Source organism: Psittacula echo, assembly GCF_963264785.1.
Source record: "Psittacula echo genome assembly, chromosome: 2".
NCBI classification, from domain to species: Eukaryota; Metazoa; Chordata; class Aves; order Psittaciformes; family Psittacidae; genus Psittacula; species Psittacula echo.
In genome coordinates this window covers 161,100,368-161,126,660 of record NC_137737.1, presented here as the reverse complement: position 1 = coordinate 161,126,660, position 26,293 = coordinate 161,100,368, and the positions used below count along the sequence as shown (strand labels likewise).

The 26,293-nt window shown below is 58.8% G+C and overlaps 1 protein-coding gene across 4 annotated transcripts in view; it reads left to right on the top strand.

Moving 5' to 3' along the window:
* Window positions 1–26,293, top strand: part of LOC308217374 (casein kinase II subunit alpha-like) — a 31,066-nt gene continuing 4,773 nt past the window's right edge. Inside the window, exons 1-11 of one of the 4 annotated variants that reach the window (XM_080610416.1) lie at window positions 1–91; window positions 6,813–6,939; window positions 7,489–7,657; window positions 7,945–8,003; window positions 15,511–15,622; window positions 19,546–19,647; window positions 22,629–22,679; window positions 23,937–23,996; window positions 24,395–24,478; window positions 25,637–25,747; window positions 25,809–25,910. In XM_080610416.1, coding sequence (XP_080466542.1) covers window positions 6,839–6,939; window positions 7,489–7,657; window positions 7,945–8,003; window positions 15,511–15,622; window positions 19,546–19,647; window positions 22,629–22,679; window positions 23,937–23,996; window positions 24,395–24,478; window positions 25,637–25,747; window positions 25,809–25,910 — 951 coding nt within the window. In that variant the 5' untranslated portion in view covers window positions 1–91; window positions 6,813–6,838. Of the gene's footprint in view, window positions 92–6,812; window positions 6,940–7,488; window positions 7,658–7,944; window positions 8,004–14,692; window positions 15,623–19,545; window positions 19,648–19,786; window positions 19,916–22,628; window positions 22,680–23,936; window positions 24,479–25,636; window positions 25,748–25,808; window positions 25,911–26,293 lie in introns of those variants that run through there. The other 3 variants (XM_080610418.1, XM_080610419.1, XM_080610417.1) reach the window with 3 other exon arrangements.

Genomic DNA, 26,293 nt, shown 5'->3' with positions numbered 1-26,293 from the left:
TCCGGGCCCGGTTGCGGGCGCCGCCGCCGCCATCTTGTCAGCAGTGAGGGGACGCGGCCCCGGAGCGGAGCCGGCACCGACCGGGGCCACGGTGAGGGCGGGGGGGAACGGGGGGGGCATTGGGGGGTACGGGAGGGGGAAGGCGAGGCCTGGGGGGTGAATGTGGGGGGGTGCCGGGGTCCCTGCCCCACCGCGGGGCCCTGTGGGGCTCCCGGCCCCGCTCCCCCCCGCTCCGGAGCCTCCGGTCCCCGCCCCGTGCCGGGATCCCCATCCCCATCCCATGGGATGCGGCCGGTACCGGCCGGGAGCCCCCGCGGGGCCGGGAATGGGCCCGAGCCCGGCAGGGGCGAGGTCCCGGGCTTGGAGCCGCGGGACGGGGCCGGGATGGGCCCGGAGCAGCGCCGGGGCCTGGGGGGAGCCTGGAGGGGGGCGCGGGGCAGGGAGGCGGGGATGGAGGAGGAGCAGGAGCGGCTCCAGCGGGAGGAGGTGCTGGGAGCTCGGGAAGGGCCTGCCCGGGGGGCGCAGGAGCCTGCGAGGGCTCCAGGCGCGGATCCCGCTCCTCGCTGCCGGGTTCCGGAGCTCAGCTCCGGCCTTCCCCAGCCCTTGGGTCCCGGCAGGCCCCGGCTGCGCCCGGGGTTGCTCCCGGCTGGAATCGCGCTGCGGGCTCCGGCGTTGCCGATTGCCGATGGGAAGGGAGGGAGCCGCGCGCCCCATGGCTGTGCCCGGCCCCGTGGCCTCAGCACCATCCCGGCGCCAGCTTCTCCCGTTGCATCCTCCCCGCTCAGCCCAGCCCCGCGCGTGGTCATGGGGGTAGGAGCCGCTTCCGGGTTGGATGCGGTGGGACAAGAACTGGGATGGGAATGGGAATGAAGGCGATGGCCCCACTGTGAGCTCCAGCGCTGCAGAGAGAGCTGGGAACGGGGAGCCCTTTGTTGGGCCCAGCATCCATTGGGATCAACCTAAATCCTTCTGCATGTGTCCATGTTCCAGCTCTGATCCCAGCTCCTGTGTCCATGTTCCAGCTCTGATCCCAGCTCCTGTGTCCATGTTCCAGCTCTGATCCCAACTCCTGTGTCCATGTTCCAGCTCTGATCCCAGCTCCTGTGTCCGTGTTCCAGCTCTGATCCCAACTCCTGTGTCCATGTTCCAGCTCTGATCCCAGCTCCTGTGTCCATGTTCCAGCTCTGATCCCAGCTCCTGTGTCCGTGTTCCAGCTCTGATCCCAACTCCTGTGTCCATGTTCCAGCTCTGATCCCAGCTCCTGTGTCCATGTTCCAGGTGTGATCCCAACTCCTGTGTCCATGTTCCAGGTGTGATCCCAGCTCCTGTGTCCGTGTTCCAGCTCTGATCCCAACTCCTGTGTCCGTGTTCCAGCTCTGCTCCCAGCTCCTGTGTCCATGTTCCAGGTGTGATCCCAGCCCCTGTGTCCATGTTCCAGGTGTGATCCCAACTCCTGTGTCCATGTTCCAGGTGTGATCCCAACTCCTGTGTCCATGTTCCAGCTCTGATCCCAGCTCCTGTGTCCATGTTCCAGGTGTGATCCCAACTCCTGTGTCCATGTTCCAGGTGTGATCCCAACTCCTGTGTCCATGTTCCAGGTGTGATCCTAGCTCCGGTGTCCATGTTCCAGCTCTGATGCCACCTCCTGTGTCCATGTTCCAGCTCTGATCCCAACTCCTGTGTCCATGTTCCAGCTCTGATCCCAACTCCTGTGTCCATGTTCCAGGTGTGATCCCAGCCCCTGTGTCCATGTTCCAGGTGTGATCCCAACTCCTGTGTCCATGTTCCAGGTGTGATCCCAACTCCTGTGTCCATGTTCCAGGTGTGATCCCAACTCCTGTGTCCATGTTCCAGGTGTGATCCCAGCCCCTGTGTCCATGTTCCAGGTGTGATCCCAGCTCCTGTGTCCATGTTCCAGCTCTGATCCCAGCTCCTGTGTCCATGTTCCAGCTCTGATCCCAACTCCTGTGTCCATGTTCCAGGTGTGATCCCAACTCCTGTGTCCATGTTCCAGGTGTGATCCCAACTCCTGTGTCCATGTTCCAGGTGTGATCCCAGCTCCGGTGTCCATGTTCCAGCTCTGATCCCAGCTCCTGTGTCCATGTTCCAGCTCTGATCCCAGCTCCTGTGTCCATGTTCCAGGTGTGATCCCAGCTCCTGTGTCCATGTTCCAGCTCTGATCCCAGCTCCTGTGTCCATGTTCCAGCTCTGATCCCAGCTCCTGTGTCCATGTTCCAGGTGTGATCCCAGCTCCTGTGTCCATGTTCCAGGTGTGATCCCAACTCCTGTGTCCATGTTCCAGGTGTGATCCCAGCCCCTGTGTCCATGTTCCAGGTGTGATCCCAGCTCCTGTGTCCATGTTCCAGGTGTGATCCCAACTCCTGTGTCCATGTTCCAGGTGTGATCCCAGCTCCTGTGTCCATGTTCCAGGTGTGATCCCAGCCCCTGTGTCCATGTTCCAGGTGTGATCCCAGCTCCTGTGTCCATGTTCCAGGTGTGATCCCAACTCCTGTGTCCATGTTCCAGGTGTGATCCCAACTCCTGTGTCCCTGTTCCAGCTCTGATCCCACCTCCTGTGTCCATGTTCCAGGTGTGATCCCACCTCCTGTGTCCATGTTCCAGGTGTGATCCCAGCTCCTGTGTCCATGTTCCAGGTGTGATCCCACCTCCTGTGTCCATGTTCCAGGTGTGATCCCAACTCCTGTGTCCATGTTCCAGGTGTGATCCCAGCTCCTGTGTCCATGTTCCAGGTGTGATCCCAACTCCTGTGTCCATGTTCCAGCTCTGATCCCAGCTCCTGTGTCCATGTTCCAGGTGTGATCCCAACTCCTGTGTCCATGTTCCAGGTGTGATCCCAGCTCCTGTGTCCCTGTTCCAGCTCTGATCCCACCTCCTGTGTCCATGTTCCAGGTGTGATCCCACCTCCTGTGTCCATGTTCCAGGTGTGATCCCAGCTCCTGTGTCCATGTTCCAGGTGTGATCCCAGCTCCTGTGTCCATGTTCCAGGTGTGATCCCAACTCCTGTGTCCATGTTCCAGCTCTGATCCCAGCTCCTGTGTCCATGTTCCAGGTGTGATCCCAACTCCGGTGTCCATGTTCCAGCTCTGATCCCAGCTCCTGTGTCCATGTTCCAGCTCTGATCCCAGCTCCTGTGTCCGTGTTCCAGCTCTGATCCCAACTCCTGTGTCCGTGTTCCAGCTCTGATCCCAGCTCCTGTGTCCATGTTCCAGGTGTGATCCCAACTCCTGTGTCCATGTTCCAGGTGTGATCCCAACTCCTGTGTCCATGTTCCAGCTCTGCTCCCAGCTCCTGTGTCCATGTTCCAGGTGTGATCCCAGCCCCTGTGTCCATGTTCCAGGTGTGATCCCAACTCCTGTGTCCATGTTCCAGGTGTGATCCCAACTCCTGTGTCCATGTTCCAGCTCTGATCCCAGCTCCTGTGTCCATGTTCCAGGTGTGATCCCAACTCCTGTGTCCATGTTCCAGGTGTGATCCCAACTCCTGTGTCCATGTTCCAGGTGTGATCCTAGCTCCGGTGTCCATGTTCCAGCTCTGATGCCACCTCCTGTGTCCATGTTCCAGCTCTGATCCCAACTCCTGTGTCCATGTTCCAGCTCTGATCCCAACTCCTGTGTCCATGTTCCAGGTGTGATCCCAGCCCCTGTGTCCATGTTCCAGGTGTGATCCCAACTCCTGTGTCCATGTTCCAGGTGTGATCCCAACTCCTGTGTCCATGTTCCAGGTGTGATCCCAACTCCTGTGTCCATGTTCCAGGTGTGATCCCAGCCCCTGTGTCCATGTTCCAGGTGTGATCCCAGCTCCTGTGTCCATGTTCCAGCTCTGATCCCAGCTCCTGTGTCCATGTTCCAGCTCTGATCCCAGCTCCTGTGTCCATGTTCCAGGTGTGATCCCAACTCCTGTGTCCATGTTCCAGGTGTGATCCCAGCCCCTGTGTCCATGTTCCAGGTGTGATCCCAGCTCCTGTGTCCATGTTCCAGCTCTGATCCCAGCTCCTGTGTCCATGTTCCAGCTCTGATCCCAGCTCCTGTGTCCATGTTCCAGGTGTGATCCCAGCCCCTGTGTCCATGTTCCAGGTGTGATCCCAGCTCCTGTGTCCATGTTCCAGGTGTGATCCCAGCCCCTGTGTCCATGTTCCAGGTGTGATCCCAGCTCCTGTGTCCATGTTCCAGGTGTGATCCCAACTCCTGTGTCCATGTTCCAGGTGTGATCCCAACTCCTGTGTCCCTGTTCCAGCTCTGATCCCACCTCCTGTGTCCATGTTCCAGGTGTGATCCCACCTCCTGTGTCCATGTTCCAGCTCTGATCCCAGCTCCTGTGTCCATGTTCCAGGTGTGATCCCACCTCCTGTGTCCATGTTCCAGGTGTGATCCCAGCTCCTGTGTCCATGTTCCAGGTGTGATCCCAGCTCCTGTGTCCATGTTCCAGGTGTGATCCCAACTCCTGTGTCCATGTTCCAGCTCTGATCCCAGCTCCTGTGTCCATGTTCCAGGTGTGATCCCAACTCCTGTGTCCATGTTCCAGGTGTGATCCCAGCTCCTGTGTCCCTGTTCCAGCTCTGATCCCACCTCCTGTGTCCATGTTCCAGGTGTGATCCCACCTCCTGTGTCCATGTTCCAGGTGTGATCCCAGCTCCTGTGTCCATGTTCCAGGTGTGATCCCAACTCCTGTGTCCATGTTCCAGCTCTGATCCCAGCTCCTGTGTCCATGTTCCAGGTGTGATCCCAACTCCGGTGTCCATGTTCCAGCTCTGATGCCACCTCCTGTGTCCATGTTCCAGGTGTGATCCCAGCTCCTGTGTCCCTGTTCCAGCTCTGATCCCAGCTCCTGTGTCCATGTTCCAGGTGTGATCCCAACTCCTGTGTCCATGTTCCAGGTGTGATCCCAGCTCCTGTGTCCATGTTCCAGCTCTGATCCCAGCTCCCGTGTCCATGTTCCAGGTGTGATCCCAGCTCCTGTGTCCATGTTCCAGGTGTGATCCCAACTCCTGTGTCCATGTTCCAGGTGTGATCCCAGCTCCTGTGTCCATGTTCCAGGTGTGATCCCAACTCCTGTGTCCATGTTCCAGGTGTGATCCCAGCTCCTGTGTCCATGTTCCAGGTGTGATCCCAGCCCCTGTGTCCATGTTCCAGGTGTGATCCCAACTCCTGTGTCCATGTTCCAGGTGTGATCCCAACTCCTGTGTCCATGTTCCAGCTCTGATCCCAGCTCCTGTGTCCATGTTCCAGGTGTGATCCCAGCCCCTGTGTCCATGTTCCAGCTCTGATGCCACCTCCTGTGTCCATGTTCCAGCTCTGATCCCAGCCCCTGTGTCCATGTTCCAGGTGTGATCCCAACTCCTGTGTCCATGTTCCAGGTGTGATCCCAGCCCCTGTGTCCATGTTCCAGCTCTGATCCCAGCCCCTGTGTCCATGTTCCAGCTCTGATCCCAGCTCCTGTGTCCATGTTCCAGGTGTGATCCCAACTCCTGTGTCCATGTTCCAGCTCTGATCCCAGCCCCTGTGTCCATGTTCCAGCTCTGATCCCAGCTCCTGTGTCCATGTTCCAGGTGTGATCCCAGCCCCTGTGTCCATGTTCCAGCTCTGATGCCACCTCCTGTGTCCATGTTCCAGCTCTGATCCCAGCTCCTGTGTCCCTGTTCCAGCTCTGATCCCAGCTCCTGTGTCCATGTTCCAGGTGTGATCCCAACTCCTGTGTCCATGTTCCAGGTGTGATCCCAGCTCCTGTGTCCATGTTCCAGCTCTGATCCCAGCTCCCGTGTCCATGTTCCAGGTGTGATCCCAACTCCTGTGTCCATGTTCCAGGTGTGATCCCAACTCCTGTGTCCATGTTCCAGGTGTGATCCCAACTCCGGTGTCCATGTTCCAGCTCTGATCCCAACTCCTGTGTCCATGTTCCAGGTGTGATCCCAACTCCTGTGTCCATGTTCCAGGTGTGATCCCAACTCCTGTGTCCATGTTCCAGCTCTGATCCCAGCTCCTGTGTCCATGTTCCAGGTGTGATCCCAGCTGCTGTGTCCATGTTCCAGCTCTGATCCCAACTCCTGTGTCCATGTTCCAGGTGTGATCCCAGCTCCTGTGTCCATGTTCCAGCTCTGATCCCACCTCCTGTGTCCATGTTCCAGGTGTGATCCCAGCTCCTGTGTCCATGTTCCAGGTGTGATCCCAGCCCCTGTGTCCATGTTCCACGTGTGATCCCAACTCCTGTGTCCATGTTCCAGGTGTGATCCCAACTCCTGTGTCCATGTTCCAGGTGTGATCCCAGCTCCTGTGTCCATGTTCCAGGTGTGATCCCAGCTCCTGTGTCCATGTTCCAGCTCTGATCCCAACTCCTGTGTCCATGTTCCAGGTGTGATCCCAACTCCGGTGTCCATGTTCCAGGTGTGATCCCAGCCCCTGTGTCCATGTTCCAGGTGTGATCCCAACTCCTGTGTCCATGTTCCAGCTCTGATCCCAGCTCCTGTGTCCATGTTCCAGGTGTGATCCCAACTCCTGTGTCCATGTTCCAGGTGTGATCCCAGCTCCGGTGTCCATGTTCCAGGTGTGATCCCAGCTCCTGTGTCCATGTTCCAGGTGTGATCCCAACTCCTGTGTCCATGTTCCAGCTCTGATCCCAGCTCCTGTGTCCATGTTCCAGCTCTGATCCCAGCTCCTGTGTCCATGTTCCAGGTGTGATCCCAGCTCCTGTGTCCATGTTCCAGCTCTGATCCCACCTCCTGTGTCCATGTTCCAGCTCTGATCCCAGCTCCTGTGTCCATGTTCCAGGTGTGATCCCAGCTCCTGTCTGTGTTGCAGGATGAGCGCGGCATTCCCGCGGGATCATGGCGGGGCCGGTTCCGAGCCGGGCCCTGGTCTATGCGGAGGTGAACACGCAGCGGCCCCGCGAGTACTGGGACTACGAATCCCACGTCGTGGAATGGGGGTACGCTGGGAATGGTGCCCGGGAATCCCACCCCATCCATGGGGAAGCTCCCGCTCTTGTGGCACCAATGGGAGCGCCGGTTGGGTCCTGGGTTGGGAAGTGGGAGATTATTCCCAAAGAGATCCTGAGCTGCAGCCTTTTGTTGGTTGTGGATTTAAAGATCATGGAAGCATGGAATGAGTTGGGATGGGATGGACCTTGAAGCATGGAATGGGTTGGGATGGGATGGACCTGGAAGCATGGAATGGGTTGGGATGGAGCTGGAAGCTCCTCCGATTCCAGCCCATGGACACTTCCCACGGGAGTAGGGTGCTCCAAGCTCCAGCCAACATTGGACACTGCCAGTGTCCCAGCACCCTCCTGGGGAAGAACTTCCCAAGATCCCATCCCATTCCCAGGATCCCATCCCCAGGATCCCATCCCATTCCCAAGATCCCATCCCATCCTCCCTCTTCCGGTTCCATCTCTGTCCAGGATAGGGATGAAGGATGGGGCCCCTTGGGGACATGGTCCCTGGGATACTTCATTGTCCCTGCCCTCAACTTCTAGGACAGGGAATGGGCCCGATCCCATGGTGGGCTCCGGAGTTCCAGTCTCATCCCTGCATCCCACCATCTCCTCTCCACCCCGTGGGAAGAGCGGGAGGCGGGAATGCTGCATCCAGCCTGGGAGGGAAACCCCATGGATCTGTGGTGGCTCAGGCGCTGGGATGGGATGGGTTAGGATGTGTAGGATGGGATGGGATAGGATGGGATGGGTTGGGATGGGATGGGATGACATAGGATGGGATGGGACGGGATGAGATGGGATTGGATGGGATGACATAGGATGGGATGGGATGGGTTAGGATGGATAGGATGGGATGGAACGGGATGGGATGGGATGGGATAAGATCGGATTGGATGGGATGAGATGGGATTGGATGGGATGACATAGGATGGGATGGGATGAGATAGGATGGGTTGGGATGGGATGCTCCAGGCTGTCATCTCCATCCTCCAGCAGCTTCGAGTGCTCCTCGTGGTGGCCTCTGCTTCTCCCAACCTTTGGAACCACCTCAGGAGGTTTGGGATCAGGAGGTTTGGGATCTCCGGAGCTTTCGGATCAGGAGCTTTGGGGTCTCAGGAGCTTTGGGATCAGGAGCTTTGGGATCAGGAGATTTGGGATCAGGAAATTTGGGATCAGGAACTTTGAGATCTGGAGCTTTGGGATCTCTGGATGTTGGGAATATCCGGAGGTTTGAGATCTCCGTAGGTTTGAGATCTCCGGAGCTTTGGGATCTCGGGAGCTTTGGGATCTTGGGAGCTTTGGGATCTCTGGAACTTTGGGATCTCAGGAGGTTTTGGATCTCCAGACCTTTGGGATCTCCAGACCTTTGGGATCTCAGGAGCATTAGGATCAGGAGCTTTGGGATCTCAAGAGCTTTGGGATCTCAAGAGCTTTGGGATCTTGGGAGCTTTGGGATCTCAGGAGCTTTGGGATCAGTATCTTTGGGATCTGGAGCTTTGGGATCTCAGGAGCTTTGGGATCTCAGGAGCTTTGGGATCTTGGGAGCTTTGCAATCTCTGGATATTTGGGATCTCGGGAGCTTTGGGATCTCCGGAGCTTTGGGATCAGGAGCTTTGGGATCTCAGGAGCTTTGGGATCTTGGGAGCTTTGGGATCTCTGGAATTTTGGGATCTCAGGAGGTTTTGGATCTCCAGACCTTTGGGATCTCAGGAGCATTAGGATCAGGAGCTTTGGGATCTCAAGAGCTTTGGGATCTCGGGAGCTTTGGGATCTCGGGAGCTTTGGGATCAGGAACTTTGGGATCTCAGGATCTTTGGAATCAGGATCTTTGGGATCAGGATCTTTGGGATCTGGAGCTTTGGGATCTCAGGAGCTTTGGGATCTCTGGAGCTTTGCGATCTCTGGAGCTTTGGGATCTCGGGAGCTTTGGGATCTCAGGAGCTTTGGGATCTCAGGAGATTTGGGATCTGGAGCTTTGGGATCTCCGGACCTTTGGGATCTTCAGAGCTTTGAGATCTCCAGAGCTTTGGCATCTGGAGCTTTGTGATCTCTGGATGTTTGGGCTCTCCGGAGCTTTGGGATCTTGGGAGCTTTGGGATCAGGAGCTTTGGGATCTCCGGATCTTTGGGATCAGGAACTTTGGGATCTTGGGATCTTTGGGATCTCTGGATATTTGGGATCTCGGGAGCTTTGGGATCAGGAACTTTCGGATCTTGGGAGCTTTGGGATCTCCGGAACTTTGGGATCAGGAACTTTGGGATCAGGATCTTTGGGATCTCCGGAGCTTTGGGATCAGGAACTTTCGGATCTTGGGACCTTTGGGAGCTTTGGGATCTCAGGATGTTTGGGATCAGGAACTTTGGGATCTCCGGATCTTTGGGATCAGGAGCTTTGGGATCTCAGGAGCTTTGGGATCTCTGGATCTTTGGGATCTGGAGCTTTGGGATCTCTGGAGCTTTGGGAACTGGATCTTTGGGATCTCAGGATATTTGGGATCTCCGGAACTTTGGGATCAGGAGCTTTGGGATCTCAGGAGCTTTGGGATCTCAGGAGCTTTGGGATCTCAGGAGCATTGGGATCAGGAGCTTTGGGATTTCTGGATCTTTGGGATCTTGGGAGCTTTGGGATCCTGGGATCTTTGGGATCTCAGGAGCTTTGGGATCAGGAGCTTTCAGATCTCAGGAATGTTGGGATCAGGAGCTTTGTGATCAGGAAGTTTGGGATCTCGGGAGCTTTGGGATCTTGGGAGCTTTGGGATCAGGAACTTTGGGATCCCGGGAGCTTTGGGATCTCAGGAGATTTGATATCTCAGGATCTCTGGGATCAGGACCTTTGGGATCTCCAGAGCTTTGGCCTTTGGGAGCTTTGGGATCAGGAGCTTTGGGCTCTCTGTAAATTTGGGATCTCAGGAGGTTTTGGATCTCCAGAGCTTTGGGATCAGGAGCTTTGGGATCAGGAGCTTTGGGATCTGGGGAACTCTGGGATCTTGGGAGCTTTGGGATCTCGGGAGCTTTGGGATCAGGAGCTTTGGGATCTCGGGAGGTTTTGGATCTCCGGAGCTTTGGGATCAGGATCTTTGGGATCTGGAGCTTTGGGGTCTCGGGACCTTTGGGATCTCAGGAGGTTTTGGATCTCCAGACCTTTGCGATCAGAAGCGTTAGGATCTGGATCTTTGGGATCAGGAGCTTTGGGATCTCCGGACCTTTGGGATCTGGATCTTTGGGATCAGGAGCTTTGGGCTCTATGGAGCTTTGGGACCTCGGAAGCTTTGGGTTCAGGAGCTTTGGCATCTCCGGAGCTTTGGGATCAGGAACTTTTGGATCTTGGGAGCTTTGGGATCTTTGGGATCTTGGGTTCTTTGGGATCTCGGGAGCTTTGGGATCAGGAGCTTTGGGATCTTGGGAGCTTTGGGATCAGGAGCTTTGGGATCTCGGGAGCTTTGGGATCTCTTGATCTTTGGGATCAGGAACTTTGGGATCAGGAGCTTTGGGATCTTGGGAGCTTTGGGAACTGGATCTTTGGGATCTCAGGATGTTTGGGATCAGGAAGTTTGGGATCTCCAGAGCTTTGGGATCTCCAGAGCTTTGGGATCTCAGGAGCTTTGGAATCAGGAACTTTGGTATCTCTGGATCTTTAGGATCTCTGGAGCTTTAGGATCAGGAGCTTTGAGATCAGGAACTTTGGGATCTCTGGATCTTTGGGATCAGGAGCTTTGGGATTTGTGGATCTTTGGGATCTCCGGACCTTTTGGATGTCCAGAGCTTTGGGATCTCCAGAGCTTTGGGCTCAGGAGCTTTGGAATCTCCGTATCTTTGGGCTCTCTGTATCTTTGGGATCTCAGGAGCTTTGGGATCAGGAGCTTTCGGATCTCAGGAATGTTGGGATCAGGAGCTTTGTGATCAGGAAGTTTGGGATCTCGGGAGCTTTGGGATCTCGAGAGCTTTGAGATCAGGATCTTTGGGATCGGGAGCTTTGGGATCTCAGGAGCTTTGGGATCTCTGGAGCTTTGGCATCTGGAGCTTTGGGATCTCGGGAGCTTTGGGATCAGGAACTTTGGGATCTCAGGAGTTTTGGGATCTCAGGAGCTTTTGGATCTCTGGAGCTTTGGGATCTGGAGCTTTGGGATCCTGGGATCTTTGGGATCTCAGGAGCTTTGGGATCTCCAGAGCTTTGCGATCTCTGGATATTTGGGATCTCGGGAGCTTTGGGATCTCGGGAGCTTTGGGATCTCAGGAGCTTTGGGATCTCAGGAGATTTGGGATCAGGAGCTTTCGGATCTCAGGAACGTTGGGATCAGGAACTTTGGAATCTCAGGAGCTTTGGGATGAGGATCTTTGGGATCAAGAGCTTTGGGATCTCCGGATCTTTGGGATCAGGAACTTTGGGATGTTGGGAGCTTTGGGATCTAGTGAGCTGTGGGATCTTGGGATCTTTGGGATCTCGGGAGCTTTGGGATCAGGAACTTTCGGAGCTTTGGGATCTTGGGAGCTTTGGGATCTCCGGAGCTTTGAGATCAGGAACTTTCAGATCTTGGGACCTTTGGGAGCTTTGGGATCTCTGGAGCTTTGGGATCAGGAACTTTGGGACCTCCAGAGCTTTGGGATCAGGAGCTTTGGGATCAGGAGCTTTGGGATCTCTGGATCTTTGGGATCTCAGGAGCTTTGGGCTCTCCAGAGCTTTGGGATCTCGGAAGCTTTGGGATCAGGAGCTTTGGGATCTCCGGATCTTTGGGATCAGGATCTTTGGGATCTTGGGAGCTTTGGGATCTTGGGATCTTTTGGATCTCTGGAGCTTTGGGATCTCCAGAGCTTTGGGATGTCAGGAGCTTTGCGATCAGGAGCTTTGGGATCTCAGGAGGTTTTGGATCAAAAGCGTTGGAATCAGGGCCTTTGGGATCAGGAACTTTGGGATCTCCATAGCTTTGGGATCTCCAGAGTTTTGGGATCAGGAACTTTGGGATCTCTTGATCTTTGGGATCTCTGGAGCTTTGGGAACTGGAGCTTTGGGATCTCAGGATACTTGGGATCTCAGAATATTTGGGATCTCCAGACCTTTGGGATCTCGGGAGATTTTGGATCTCCGGAGATTTTGGATCTCAGGAGCTTTGGGATCTTGGGAGCTTTGGGCTCTCCGGACCTTTGGGATCTCAGGAGGTTTTGGATCTCCAGACCTTTGGGATCTGGATCTTTGGGATCAGGAGCTTTGGGCTCTATGGAGCTTTGGGATCTCGGAAGCTTTGGGTTCAGGAGCTTTGGGATCTTGGGAGCTTTGGGAGCTTTGGGATCTCGGGAGCTTTGGGATCAGGAGCTTTGGGATCTTGGGAGCTTTGGGATCTTGGGAGCTTTGGGATCTTGGGAGCTTTGGGATCAGGAGCTTTGGGATCTCAGGAGCTTTGGGATCTTGGGAGCTTTGGGATCTCGGGAGCTTTGGGATCAGGAGCTTTCGGATCTCAGGAATATTGGGATCAGGAGCTTTGTGATCAGGAAGTTTGGGATCTTGGGAGCTTTGGGATCAGGAGCTTTGGGATTTGTGGATCTTTGGGATCTCCGGACCTTTTGGATCTCCAGAGCTTTGGGATCTCCAGAGCTTTGGGCTCAGGAACTTTGGAATCTCCGTATCTTTGGGCTCTCTGTATCTTTGGGATCTCAGGAGCTTTGGGATCAGGAGCTTTCGGATCTCAGGAATGTTGGGATCAGGAGCTTTGTGATCAGGAAGTTTGGGATCTCGGGAGCTTTGGGATCTCGGGAGCTTTGGGATCTCAGGAGCTTTGGGATCTCAGGAGATTTGGGATCAGGAGCTTTCGGATCTCAGGAACTTTAGAATCTCAGGAGCTTTGGGATCTCAGGAGCTTTGGGATGAGGATCTTTGGTATCTGGAGCTTTCGGATCAGGAGCTTTGGGATCTCTGGATCTTTGGGATCAGGAACTTTGGGATGTTGGGAGCTTTGGGATCTAGTGAGCTGTGGGATCTTGGGATCTTTGGGATCTCTGGATATTTGGGATCTCGGGAGCTTTGGGATCAGGAACTTTCAGAGCTTTGGGATCTTGGGAGCTTTGGGATCTCCGGAGCTTTGGGATCAGGAACTTTGGGATCAGGATCATTGGGATTTCGGAGCTTTGGGATCAGGAACTTTCGGATCTTGGGACCTTTGGGAGCTTTGGGATCTCAGGAGCTTTGGGATCTCAGGAGATTTGGGATCAGGAGCTTTCGGATCTCAGGAACGTTGGGATCAGGAACTTTGGAATCTCAGGAGCTTTGGGATGAGGATCTTTGGGATCAAGAGCTTTGGGATCTCCGGATCTTTGGGATCAGGAACTTTGGGATGTTGGGAGCTTTGGGATCTAGTGAGCTGTGGGATCTTGGGATCTTTGGGATCTCGGGAGCTTTGGGATCAGGAACTTTCGGAGCTTTGGGATCTTGGGAGCTTTGGGATCTCCGGAGCTTTGAGATCAGGAACTTTCAGATCTTGGGACCTTTGGGAGCTTTGGGATCTCTGGAGCTTTGGGATCAGGAACTTTGGGACCTCCAGAGCTTTGGGATCAGGAGCTTTGGGATCAGGAGCTTTGGGATCTCTGGATCTTTGGGATCTCAGGAGCTTTGGGCTCTCCAGAGCTTTGGGATCTCGGAAGCTTTGGGATCAGGAGCTTTGGGATCTCCGGATCTTTGGGATCAGGATCTTTGGGATCTTGGGAGCTTTGGGATCTTGGGATCTTTTGGATCTCTGGAGCTTTGGGATCTCCAGAGCTTTGGGATGTCAGGAGCTTTGCGATCAGGAGCTTTGGGATCTCAGGAGGTTTTGGATCAAAAGCGTTGGAATCAGGGCCTTTGGGATCAGGAACTTTGGGATCTCCATAGCTTTGGGATCTCCAGAGTTTTGGGATCAGGAACTTTGGGATCTCTTGATCTTTGGGATCTCTGGAGCTTTGGGAACTGGAGCTTTGGGATCTCAGGATACTTGGGATCTCAGAATATTTGGGATCTCCAGACCTTTGGGATCTCGGGAGATTTTGGATCTCCGGAGATTTTGGATCTCAGGAGCTTTGGGATCTTGGGAGCTTTGGGCTCTCCGGACCTTTGGGATCTCAGGAGGTTTTGGATCTCCAGACCTTTGGGATCTGGATCTTTGGGATCAGGAGCTTTGGGCTCTATGGAGCTTTGGGATCTCGGAAGCTTTGGGTTCAGGAGCTTTGGGATCTTGGGAGCTTTGGGAGCTTTGGGATCTCGGGAGCTTTGGGATCAGGAGCTTTGGGATCTTGGGAGCTTTGGGATCTTGGGAGCTTTGGGATCTTGGGAGCTTTGGGATCAGGAGCTTTGGGATCTCAGGAGCTTTGGGATCTTGGGAGCTTTGGGATCTCGGGAGCTTTGGGATCAGGAGCTTTCGGATCTCAGGAATATTGGGATCAGGAGCTTTGTGATCAGGAAGTTTGGGATCTTGGGAGCTTTGGGATCAGGAGCTTTGGGATTTGTGGATCTTTGGGATCTCCGGACCTTTTGGATCTCCAGAGCTTTGGGATCTCCAGAGCTTTGGGCTCAGGAACTTTGGAATCTCCGTATCTTTGGGCTCTCTGTATCTTTGGGATCTCAGGAGCTTTGGGATCAGGAGCTTTCGGATCTCAGGAATGTTGGGATCAGGAGCTTTGTGATCAGGAAGTTTGGGATCTCGGGAGCTTTGGGATCTCGGGAGCTTTGGGATCTCAGGAGCTTTGGGATCTCAGGAGATTTGGGATCAGGAGCTTTCGGATCTCAGGAACTTTAGAATCTCAGGAGCTTTGGGATCTCAGGAGCTTTGGGATGAGGATCTTTGGTATCTGGAGCTTTCGGATCAGGAGCTTTGGGATCTCTGGATCTTTGGGATCAGGAACTTTGGGATGTTGGGAGCTTTGGGATCTAGTGAGCTGTGGGATCTTGGGATCTTTGGGATCTCTGGATATTTGGGATCTCGGGAGCTTTGGGATCAGGAACTTTCAGAGCTTTGGGATCTTGGGAGCTTTGGGATCTCCGGAGCTTTGGGATCAGGAACTTTGGGATCAGGATCATTGGGATTTCGGAGCTTTGGGATCAGGAACTTTCGGATCTTGGGACCTTTGGGAGCTTTGGGATCTCTGGAGCTTTGGGATCAGGAACTTTGGGACCTCCAGAGCTTTGGGATCAGGAGCTTTGGGATCTCCGGATCTTTGAGATCAGGAACTTTGGGATCTTGGGAGCTTTGGGATCTAGGGAGCTTTGGGATCTTAAGAGCTTTGGGATCAGGAGCTTTGGGATCTCCGGAGCTTTGGGATCTCCAGGTATTTGGGATCTCGGGAGCTTTGGGAACTCAGGAGCTTTGGGATCAGGAGCTTTGGGATCTCAGGAGCTTTTGGATCTCTGGAGCTTTGGGATCTCCAGAGCTTTGGGATCTGGATCTTTTGGATCTCTGGAGCTTTGGGATCAGGAGCTTTGGGATCTCCAGAGCTCTGGGATCTTGGGAGCTTTGGGATCTCGGGAGCTTTGGGATCTCCGGAGCTTTGGGCTCTCGGGATCCCTGGCTTGGCTCCAGCCCCGTGCCCCGGCGCTGTCCCGCAGGAACCAGGATGATTTCCAGCTGGTGCGGAAGCTGGGCCGGGGCAAGTACAGCGAGGTCTTCGAGGCCATCAACATCACCAGCAACGAGAAGGTGGTGGTGAAGATCCTCAAGGTGGGAGCCCCCAAACCGGGACCGGGGCCCCCAAACCGGGACCGGGAGCCCCCAAACCGGGACCGGGAGCCCCCAAACCGGGACCGGGGCCCCCAAACTGGGATCGGGCCCCCCCAGCCTGGTCCCTCTGTGCTGGCCCCGGGCTCCCGCAGCTCCTTCCCCATGGAGGAGCCGGGCGGGGCTGAGCAGGACCCGGAGCTCCGGGCGCTGCTGCTCGGGGATGGGCCTGGAACGGCTGCAGCCCGGCCTTGGGATGGGGCAGCCCCAGGCAGCCCCTGCAGTGCCCCAGGAGCCGCTGCTCCTGGTCCCATCCCTGCATCCCTCATCCCAAGATCCCTTGGGAGCCGCTCCTCCTGCTCCCATCCCTGCATCCCTCATCCCAAGATCCCTTGGGAGCCGCTCCTCCTGCTCCCATCCCTGCATCCCTCATCCCAAGATCCCTTGGGAGCCGCTCCTCCTGCTCCCATCCCTGCATCCCTCATCCCAAGATCCCTTGGGAGCCGCTGCTCCTGCTCCCATCCCTGCATCCCTCATCCCAAGATCCCTTTGGAGCCGCTGCTTCTGCTCCCATCCCTGCATCCCTCATCCCAAGATCCCTTTGGAGCCGCTGCTCCTGCTCCCATCCCTGCATCCCTCATCCCAAGATCCCTTTGGAGCCGCTGCTCCTGCTCCCATCCCTGCATCCCTCATCCCAAGATCCCTTGGGAGCCGCTGCTCCTGCTCCCATCCCTGCATCCCTCATCCCAAGATCCCTTGGGAGCCGCTGCTCCTGCTCCCATCCCTGCATCCCTCATCCCAAGATCCCTTGGGAGCCGCTGCTCCTGCTCCCATCCCTGCATCCCTCATCCCAAGATCCCTTGGGAGCCGCTGCTCCTGCTCCCATCCCTGCATCCCTCATCCCAAGATCCCTTGGGAGCCGCTGCTCCTGCTCCCATCCCTGCATCCCTCATCCCAAGATCCCTTTGGAGCCGCTGCTCCTGCTCCCATCCCTGCATCCCTCATCCCAAGATCCCTTGGGAGCCGCTCCTCCTGCTCCCATCCCTGCATCCCTCATCCCAAGATCCCTTGGGAGCCGCTCCTCCTGCTCCCATCCCTGCATCCCTCATCCCAAGATCCCTTGGGAGCCGCTGCTCCTGCTCCCATCCCTGCATCCCTCATCCCAAGATCCCTTTGGAGCCGCTCCTCCTGCTCCCATCCCTGCATCCCTCATCCCAAGATCCCTTGGGAGCCGCTGCTCCTGCTCCCATCCCTGCATCCCTCATCCCAAGATCCCTTGGGAGCCGCTGCTCCTGCTCCCATCCCTGCATCCCTCATCCCAAGATCCCTTGGGAGCCGCTGCTCCTGCTCCCATCCCTGCATCCCTCATCCCAAGATCCCTTGGGAGCCGCTGCTCCTGCTCCCATCCCTGCATCCCTCATCCCAAGATCCCTTGGGAGCCGCTGCTCCTGCTCCCATCCCTGCATCCCTCATCCCAAGATCCCTTTGGAGCCGCTGCTCCTGCTCCCATCCCTGCATCCCTCATCCCAAGATCCCTTGGGAGCCGCTCCTCCTGCTCCCATCCCTGCATCCCTCATCCCAAGATCCCTTGGGAGCCGCTGCTCCTGCTCCCATCCCTGCATCCCTCATCCCAAGATCCCTTGGGAGCCGCTCCTCCTGCTCCCATCCCTGCGTCCCTCATCCCAAGATCCCTTGGGAGCCGCTCCTCCTGCTCCCATCCCTGCGTCCCTCATCCCAAGATCCCTTGGGAGCCGCTGCTCCTGCTCCCATCCCTGCATCCCTCATCCCAAGATCCCTTGGGAGCCGCTGCTCCTGCTCCCATCCCTGCATCCCTCATCCCAAGATCCCTTGGGAGCCGCTGCTCCTGCTCCCATCCCTGCATCCCTCATCCCAAGATCCCTTGGGAGCCGCTGCTCCTGCTCCCATCCCTGCATCCCTCATCCCAAGATCCCTTGGGAGCCGCTGCTCCTGCTCCCATCCCTGCATCCCTCATCCCAAGATCCCTTGGGAGCCGCTGCTCCTGCTCCCATCCCTGCATCCCTCATCCCAAGATCCCTTGGGAGCCGCTGCTCCTGCTCCCATCCCTGCATCCCTCATCCCAAGATCCCTTTGGAGCCGCTGCTCCTGCTCCCATCCCTGCATCCCTCATCCCAAGATCCCTTTGGAGCCGCTGCTCCTGCTCCCATCCCTGCATCCCTCATCCCAAGATCCCTTGGGAGCCGCTCCTCCTGCTCCCATCCCTGCATCCCTCATCCCAAGATCCCTTGGGAGCCGCTGCTCCTGCTCCCATCCCTGCATCCCTCATCCCAAGATCCCTTGGGAGCCGCTCCTCCTGCTCCCATCCCTGCATCCCTCATCCCAAGATCCCTTGGGAGCCGCTGCTCCTGCTCCCATCCCTGCATCCCTCATCCCAAGATCCCTTGGGAGCCGCTGCTCCTGCTCCCATCCCTGCATCCCTCATCCCAAGATCCCTTGGGAGCCGCTGCTCCTGCTCCCATCTCTGCATCCCTCATCCCAAGATCCCTTGGGAGCCGCTGCTCCTGCTCCCATCCCTGCATCCCTCATCCCAAGATCCCTTTGGAGCCGCTGCTCCTGCTCCCATCCCTGCATCCCTCATCCCAAGATCCCTTTGGAGCCGCTGCTCCTGCTCCCATCCCTGCATCCCTCATCCCAAGATCCCTTGGGAGCCGCTCCTCCTGCTCCCATCCCTGCATCCCTCATCCCAAGATCCCTTGGGAGCCTCTGCTCCTGCTCCCATCCCTGCATCCCTCATCCCAAGATCCCTTGGGAGCCGCTCCTCCTGCTCCCATCCCTGCGTCCCTCATCCCAAGATCCCTTGGGAGCCGCTCCTCCTGCTCCCATCCCTGCATCCCTCATCCCAAGATCCCTTGGGAGCCGCTGCTCCTGCTCCCATCCCTGCATCCCTCATCCCAAGATCCCTTGGGAGCCGCTGCTCCTGCTCCCATCCCTGCATCCCTCATCCCAAGATCCCTTGGGAGCCGCTGCTCCTGCTCCCATCCCTGCATCCCTCATCCCAAGATCCCTTTGGAGCCGCTGCTCCTGCTCCCATCCCTGCATCCCTCATCCCAAGATCCCTTTGGAGCCGCTGCTCCTGCTCCCATCCCTGCATCCCTCATCCCAAGATCCCTTTGGAGCCGCTGCTCCTGCTCCCATCCCTGCATCCCTCATCCCAAGATCCCTTTGGAGCCGCTGCTCCTGCTCCCATCCCTGCATCCCTCATCCCAAGATCCCTTGGGAGCCGCTGCTCCTGCTCCCATCCCTGCATCCCTCATCCCAAGATCCCTTGGGAGCCGCTGCTCCTGCTCCCATCCCTGCATCCCTCATCCCAAGATCCCTTGGGAGCCGCTCCTCCTGCTCCCATCCCTGCATCCCTCATCCCAAGATCCCTTGGGAGCCGCTCCTCCTGCTCCCATCCCTGCATCCCTCATCCCAAGATCCCTTGGGAGCCGCTCCTCCTGCTCCCATCCCTGCGTCCCTCATCCCAAGATCCCTTGGGAGCCGCTCCTCCTGCTCCCATCCCTGCATCCCTCATCCCAAGATCCCTTGGGAGCCGCTCCTCCTGCTCCCATCCCTGCATCCCTCATCCCAAGATCCCTTGGGAGCCGCTGCTCCTGCTCCCATCCCTGCATCCCTCATCCCAAGATCCCTTGGGAGCCGCTCCTCCTGCTCCCATCCCTGCATCCCTCATCCCAAGATCCCTTGGGAGCCGCTGCTCCTGCTCCCATCCCTGCATCCCTCATCCCAAGATCCCTTGGGAGCCGCTCCTCCTGCTCCCATCCCTGCATCCCTCATCCCAAGATCCCTTGGGAGCCGCTCCTCCTGCTCCCATCCCTGCATCCCTCATCCCAAGATCCCTTGGGAGCCGCTCCTCCCGCTGTCCCAGCTCTCCGGTTGTGTCTCCTCAGCCTGTCAAGAAGAAGAAGATCAAGCGGGAGATCAAGATCCTGGAGAATCTCCGCGGCGGCCCCAACATCATCGGCCTCTTGGACATCGTCAAGGACCCCGTGGTAAGGCCGGCGCCTCCGGAATGCTCTGGAATCCTTTGGGATCCCGCCCATCCCTGCCTCCGGGCTCAGGCTGCTCCCTGCCCCGCTTCGCATCCATCCGGGAGCTGAAATCCCCCCCGGGGCGTTGTGATTGCTCCAGAGGCTGGGAATGGGAGGCTGGAAGGGATGGAGCAGCCTTGGGGTGCTGGAGCCAGCCTGGAACCCCGCAGAGCATCAGGGATGCGGTGGGATGAGAGGAACGGCTCCAAGTGGATGAGGGAGGCATTGGGTGGGATCTTGGGAAGTTCTTCCCCACGAGGGTGGTTGGGACTTGGGAACGCCTGGGACAGGGATGCTCCATCCCTGGCACTGCTCAAGGCCCGCTTGGAGCACCCTGCTCCAGGGAAAGGGGTCCTGCTCCATGGATGCAAGTGGAGGAGCGTTGAGGCCCCTTCATCCCAAACCATTCCCTGCCTCCATGAGAGCCAAGCCCAGAGCGTTCGTGGCCAGAGCCCTGCTGGCTCCTGCCTGGGTTCCTGCTAGGACCTGCGTCCTTCCCTCCCCTCAGCCCAGCCCCAACGTGGTGGCTCCGGAGCCCTGGATGGATCCTTCCCCATTTCCCTTCCCCCATTTCCCTTCCCCCTTCTCCCTTCTCCCTTCTCCCTTTTCCCTTCCCCCTTTTCCCTTCCCCCTTTTCCCTTTTCCCTTCTCCCTTCTCCCTTTTCCCTTCCCCCTTTTCCCTTCCCCCTTTTCCCTTCCCCCTTTTCCCTTTTCCCTTTTCCCTTCCCCCTTTTCCCTTCCCCCTTTTCCCTTCCCCCTTTTCCCTTCCCCCTTTTCCCTTCCCCCTTTTCCCTTCCCCCTTTTCCCTTTTCCCTTCTCCCTTCTCCCTTTTCCCTTCCCCCTTTTCCCTTCCCCCTTTTCCCTTCCCCCTTTTCCCTTTTCCCTTTTCCCTTTTCCCTTTTCCCTTTTCCCTTCCCCCTTTTCCCTTCCCCCTTTTCCCTTCTCCCTTCTCCCTTCTCCCTCCTCCCTTTTCCCTTCTCCCTTTTCCCTTCCCCCTTTTCCCTTCTCCCTTCTCCCTTCTCCCTCCTCCCTTTTCCCTTCTCCCTTTTCCCTTCTCCCTTTTCCCTTCTCCCTTCTCCCTTTTCCCTTCTCCCTTCTCCCTCCTCCCTTCTCCCTTCTCCCTTTTCCCTTCTCCCTTCTCCCTTCTCCCTCCTCCCTTCTCCCTTCTCCCTTTTCCCTTCTCCCTTTTCCCTTCCCCCTTTTCCCTTCCCCCTTTTCCCTTCCCCCTTTTCCCTTCCCCCTTCTCCCTTCCCCCTTTTCCCTTCCCCCTTTTCCCTTCTCCCTTTTCCCTTCCCCCTTTTCCCTTCCCCCTTTTCCCTTCCCCCTTTTCCCTTCCCCCTTTTCCCTTCCCCCTTTTCCCTTCCCCCTTTTCCCTTCCCCCTTTTCCCTTCTCCCTTCTCCCTTCTCCCTCCTCCCTTCTCCCTTCTCCCTTTTCCCTTCCCCCTTTTCCCTTCCCCCTTTTCCCTTCCCCCTTTTCCCTTCCCCCTTCTCCCTTCCCCCTTCTCCCTTCTCCCTTCCCCCTTCTCCCTTCTCCCTTCTCCCTTTTCCCTTCCCCCTTCTCCCTTCTCCCTTCTCCCTTTTCCCTTCCCCCTTCTCCCTTCTCCCTTCTCCCTTTTCCCTTTTCCCTTCCCCCTTTTCCCTTCCCCCTTTTCCCTTCCCCCTTTTCCCTTCTCCCTCCTCCCTTCTCCTTCCTCCCTTTTCCCTTCTCCCTTTTCCCTTCTCCCTTTTCCCTTCTCCCTTTTCCCTTCTCCCTTTTCCCTTCTCCCTTTTCCCTTCCCCCTTTTCCCTTCCCCCCTTTTCCCTTCCCCCTTTTCCCTTCTCCCTTCTCCTTCTCCTTCCTCCCTTTTCCCTTCTCCCTTTTCCCTTCTCCCTTTTCCCTTTTCCCTTTTCCCTTTTCCCTTTCCCTTCCCCCTTTTCCCTTCCCCCTTTTCCCTTCTCCCTTCTCCCTTCTCCCTCCTCCCTTTCCCTTCTCCCTTTTCCCTTCTCCCTTTTCCCTTCTCCCTTTTCCCTTCTCCCTTTTCCCTTCTCCCTTTTCCCTTCTCCCTTCTCCCTTCTCCCTCCTCCCTTCTCCTTCCTCCCTTTTCCCCTTCTCCCTTTTCCCCTTTTCCCTTTTCCCTTTTCCCTTTTCCCTTCCCCCTTTTCCCTTCCCCCTTTTCCTTCCCCCTTTTCCCTTCTCCCTTCTCCCTTCTCCCTTCTCCCTCCTCCCTTTTCCCTTCTCCCTTTTCCCTTCTCCCTTTTCCCTTCTCCCTTTTCCCTTCTCCCTTTTCCCTTCTCCCTTCTCCCTTCTCCCTCCTCCCTTCTCCTTCCTCCCTTTTCCCTTCTCCCTTTTCCCTTTTCCCTTTTCCCTTTTCCCTTTTCCCTTTTCCCTTCCCCCTTTTCCCTTCCCCCTTTTCCCTTCTCCCTTCTCCCTTCTCCCTCCTCCCTTTTCCCTTCTCCCTTTTCCCTTCCCCCTTTTCCCTTCTCCCTTCTCCCTTCTCCCTCCTCCCTTTTCCCTTCTCCCTTTTCCCTTCTCCCTTTTCCCTTCTCCCTTCTCCCTTTTCCCTTCTCCCTTCTCCCTCCTCCCTTCTCCCTTCTCCCTTTTCCCTTCTCCCTTCTCCCTTCTCCCTCCTCCCTTCTCCCTTCTCCCTTTTCCCTTCTCCCTTTTCCCTTCCCCCTTTTCCCTTCCCCCTTTTCCCTTCCCCCTTTTCCCTTCCCCCTTTTCCCTTCCCCCTTTTCCCTTCCCCCTTTTCCCTTCCCCCTTTTCCCTTCCCCCTTCTCCCTTCTCCCTTTTCCCTTCTCCCTTTTCCCTTCCCCCTTTTCCCTTCTCCCTCCTCCCTCCTCCCTTCCCCTCTCCCCCAGGGTGCCCCCATGCCCTCTGTGGGTGCTGGCCGCGGGTGCCGGTGCTGCCGGGGGGTCTCAGCCTCGCTCTTTCCTTCCCCCCATCCATGGCCCCATTCCCGCAGTCCCGGACGCCCGCCCTGGTCTTCGAGCACGTCAACAACACGGACTTCAAGGTGGGTGCTCCGCTCCGCTCCCCCATGGCACCAGGAGAGCCCAGCCCCCCCCGCGGCCTTCCCGGGGCTCCGGGAGCCCCTCCTGCCCCTCCTGCCCCCCTCCTGCCCCTCCTGCCCCCCTCCTGCCCCTCCTGACCCCCTCCTGACCCCTTCCTGCCCCTCCTGCCCCTCCTGACCCCTTCCTGCCCCTCCTGCCCCTCCTGACCCCCTCCTGCCCCTCCTGCCCCCCTCCTGCCCCTCCTGCCCCCTTCCTGCCCCTCCTGACCCCCTCCTGCCCCTCCTGACCCCCTCCTGCCCCTCCTGCCCCCCTCCTGCCCCTCCTGACCCCCTCCTGCCCCTCCTGACCCCCTCCTGCCCCTCCTGACCCCCTCCTGCCCCTCCTGACCCCCTCCTGCCCCTCCTGACCCCTTCCTGCCCCTCCTGCCCCCCCTCCTGCCCCTCCTGACCTCCTCCTGCCCCTCCTGACCCCCCTCGCTGACCCCTTCCTGCCCCTCCTGCCCCTCCTGCCCCCCTCCTGCCCCTCCTGACCCCCTCCTGCCCCTCCTGACCCCCTCCTGCCCCTCCTGCCCCCCTCCTGCCCCTCCTGACCCTCCTGACCCCTTCCTGCCCCTCCTGACCCCCCTCCTGCCCCTCCTGACCCCCTCCTGCCCCTCCTGACCCCCTCCTGCCCCTCCTGCCCCTCCTGCCCCTCCTGCCCCCCTCCTGCCCCTCCTGACCCCTTCCTGCCCCTCCTGACCCCCTCCTGCCCCCCTCCTGCCCCTCCTGACCCCCTCCTGCCCCTCCTGACCCCCTCCTGCCCCTCCTGACCCCCTCCTGCCCCTCCTGACCCCCTCCTGACCCCCTCCTGCCCCTCCTGACCCCCTCCTGCCCCTCCTGACCCCCCTCCTGCCCCTCCTGACCCCCCTCCTGCCCCTCCTGCCCCCCTCCTGCCCCTCCTGACCCCCTCCTGACCCCCTCCTGCCCCTCCTGACCCCCTCCTGCCCCTCCTGACCCCCTCCTGCCCCTCCTGACCCCCTCCTGCCCCTCCTGACCCCCTCCTGCCCCTCCTGACCCCCTCCTGACCCCCTCCTGCCCCTCCTGACCCCCTCCTGCCCCTCCTGACCCCCTCCTGCCCCTCCTGACCCCTTCCTGCCCCTCCTGACCCCCTCCTGCCCCTCCTGACCCCTTCCTGCCCCTCCTGACCCCCTCCTGCCCCTCCTGCCCCCCTCCTGCCCCTCCTGCCCCTCCTGCCCCATCTCCTGCTCTCCCCTCCTGCAGCAGCTCTACCAGACGCTCTCGGACTTCGACATCCGGTTCTACATGTACGAGATCCTGAAGGTGAGATCCCGGGGCTGCGTGGGGGGAGGCTCCGCAGGTCCTGCTCCCGCTGGACCCTGCCCGGCGCCCGCCTTGCGGCAGCCACGTCCTTGAGGAGCCGCATCCACGCTGGTCCTGCCAGCACCATCCTGCTTGCAGTGGGGCTGCCAGGGCTTCCATGGCCCCTCCCGCCCGGGACCCCTTGTGCTGCCCCACGTGCAGGGCTCCGGCCGCTTCCTATGGGGCTGGCCCCAGAGAGGGAGCCGGGCTTGGCTTGGCCTTGGCTTGAAGGGGCAGAGCCCGCTGGGACCCCTGGAGCAAGGGCTCGGTGCTGGTGGCTCCGGCTCCATCCAGCCCCTGGCTCCCGCTGCCTCCTCCGCGGAGCAGGAGCACCCCGGCCGGCCCCGTTCCCTCCGCAGGCCCTCGATTACTGCCACAGCATGGGCGTGATGCACCGGGACGTGAAACCCCACAACGTGATGATCGACCACGAGCACAGGAAGGTAGCGAGCTCCCGGTGGCGCCGGGGCGGGGGAAGGTTGGATGTGCCCTGGGAGCTCCTGGAATCATGGAATGGGCTGGCCTGGAGGGGCCCTCAGAGCCGCTCCGGATCCAGCCCCTTCCTCTGGAGCCGGTTCCTTGGAGACCTCCCAGCTCATGGGGCGCAGGCAGGGGCCAGCAGGGCCGGGGCCAGGCACGGGTTTGGTGCCTCCGGCTCCTCCTGCTCCCGGCCCCTCGGAACCTGCCCCGGAGCAGCCGGGGGCTCCTCGCGCCCCATCCCCGGGGAGCAGAGCCCCTCCTGGCCCTCAGGTCCCCCCCGAGCCTTCCCTTCCCCATCCCCGCCGGGCTCCGGGCCCTGCTCCAGCTCCGCTGCCCAGCTCCGGACGCATCCCAGCCCTCGGAGGTGTCCCGGAGCCTCCTGGCTCCTGCCCTTTGTGCCAGGCCCTCTCCCAAGGCCTCGTTCCAGCCTTTCCATCCGGGCCTGCACGCGGACCCCACTGCGGGAGGGAGCTCATCCCCAGCTCTTGGGTGGGAATTCCAACCGGTGCCTGCATCCCGTAAATCCCCCTCCATTTCCCGCTTCCTGGTGGGAACTGGGGCTCCTCCATGGGACCCGGATCTCCTCCGTGGCAACAGGGACCTCCCTGAAGGGGCTTCCCAAGGCTCCGGCCGGGCTCGCGGGGCCGTGGCTGTCCCCATGGCACATCCTGGGGGTCGGAGCAGGGAGGGCCCCGAGCTCCTCCCGTGCTCCAGCGCCGCTGGGATTGCCCCTTCCCGTGCCCACGGCAGCAGCAGAACCTTGGGGCCGGCTCCCTGTGGAGGGCGGGATGAGGGCCTTGGACCCCTGCCGCTGGAGCAGGATGCTCCAGGTCCCTGTGTCCAACCCAGCCGGGGATGGGGCAGCCCCGGCTTCTCCCTTCAGCCCATCCCAGGGCCCCAGCGCCCTCCTGGGGGAGAACTTCCCCCCATCCCATCTCCTCTTCCCGTTCCTCCTCCTCCATCCCTGCCTCCCTGGTCCCAGGCCCCTTTCCACATTCCCTGCAGCCCCGGAGCTGCTCCAGGGCCTGCTTGAGCCCCATGGGGAGGTCCCGGCACAGCCGTGGGGCTGCAGGGCCCTGCACCCCCCCACCCCCATCCTCCTCCTCCTCTTCCTCCCCCAGCTCCGCCTCATTGACTGGGGCCTGGCTGAGTTCTACCACCCGGGCCAGGAGTACAACGTCCGCGTGGCCTCGCGCTACTTCAAGGGGCCGGAGCTGCTGGTGGATTACCAGGTAGGACCCGGGGGGCACCCGCACCCCCCCCCCGGCCCCCCCTGACCCCTCCTGCCTGCAGATGTACGACTACAGCCTGGACATGTGGAGCCTGGGCTGCATGCTGGCGAGCATGATCTTCAGGAAGGAGCCCTTCTTCCATGGGCACGACAACTACGATCAGGTGAGGGCCCGGCGCGACCAGGGTCTGCGCAGGCCTTCTCCTGCATCCCGACCCTTCCATCACCAACCTTATCCTGCATCCCGACCCTTCCATCACCAACCTTCTCCTGCATCCCGACCCTTCCATCACCAACCTTATCCTGCATCCCGACCCCTCCATCACCAACCTTATCCTGCATCCCGACCCTTCCATCACCAACCTTCTCCTGCATCCCGACCCCTCCATCACCAACCTTATCCTGCATCCCGACCCTTCCATCACCAACCTTCTCCTGCATCCCGACCCCTCCATCACCAACCTTATCCTGCATCCCGACCCTTCCATCACCAACCTTCTCCTGCATCCCGACCCTTCCATCACCAACCTTATCCTGCATCCCGACC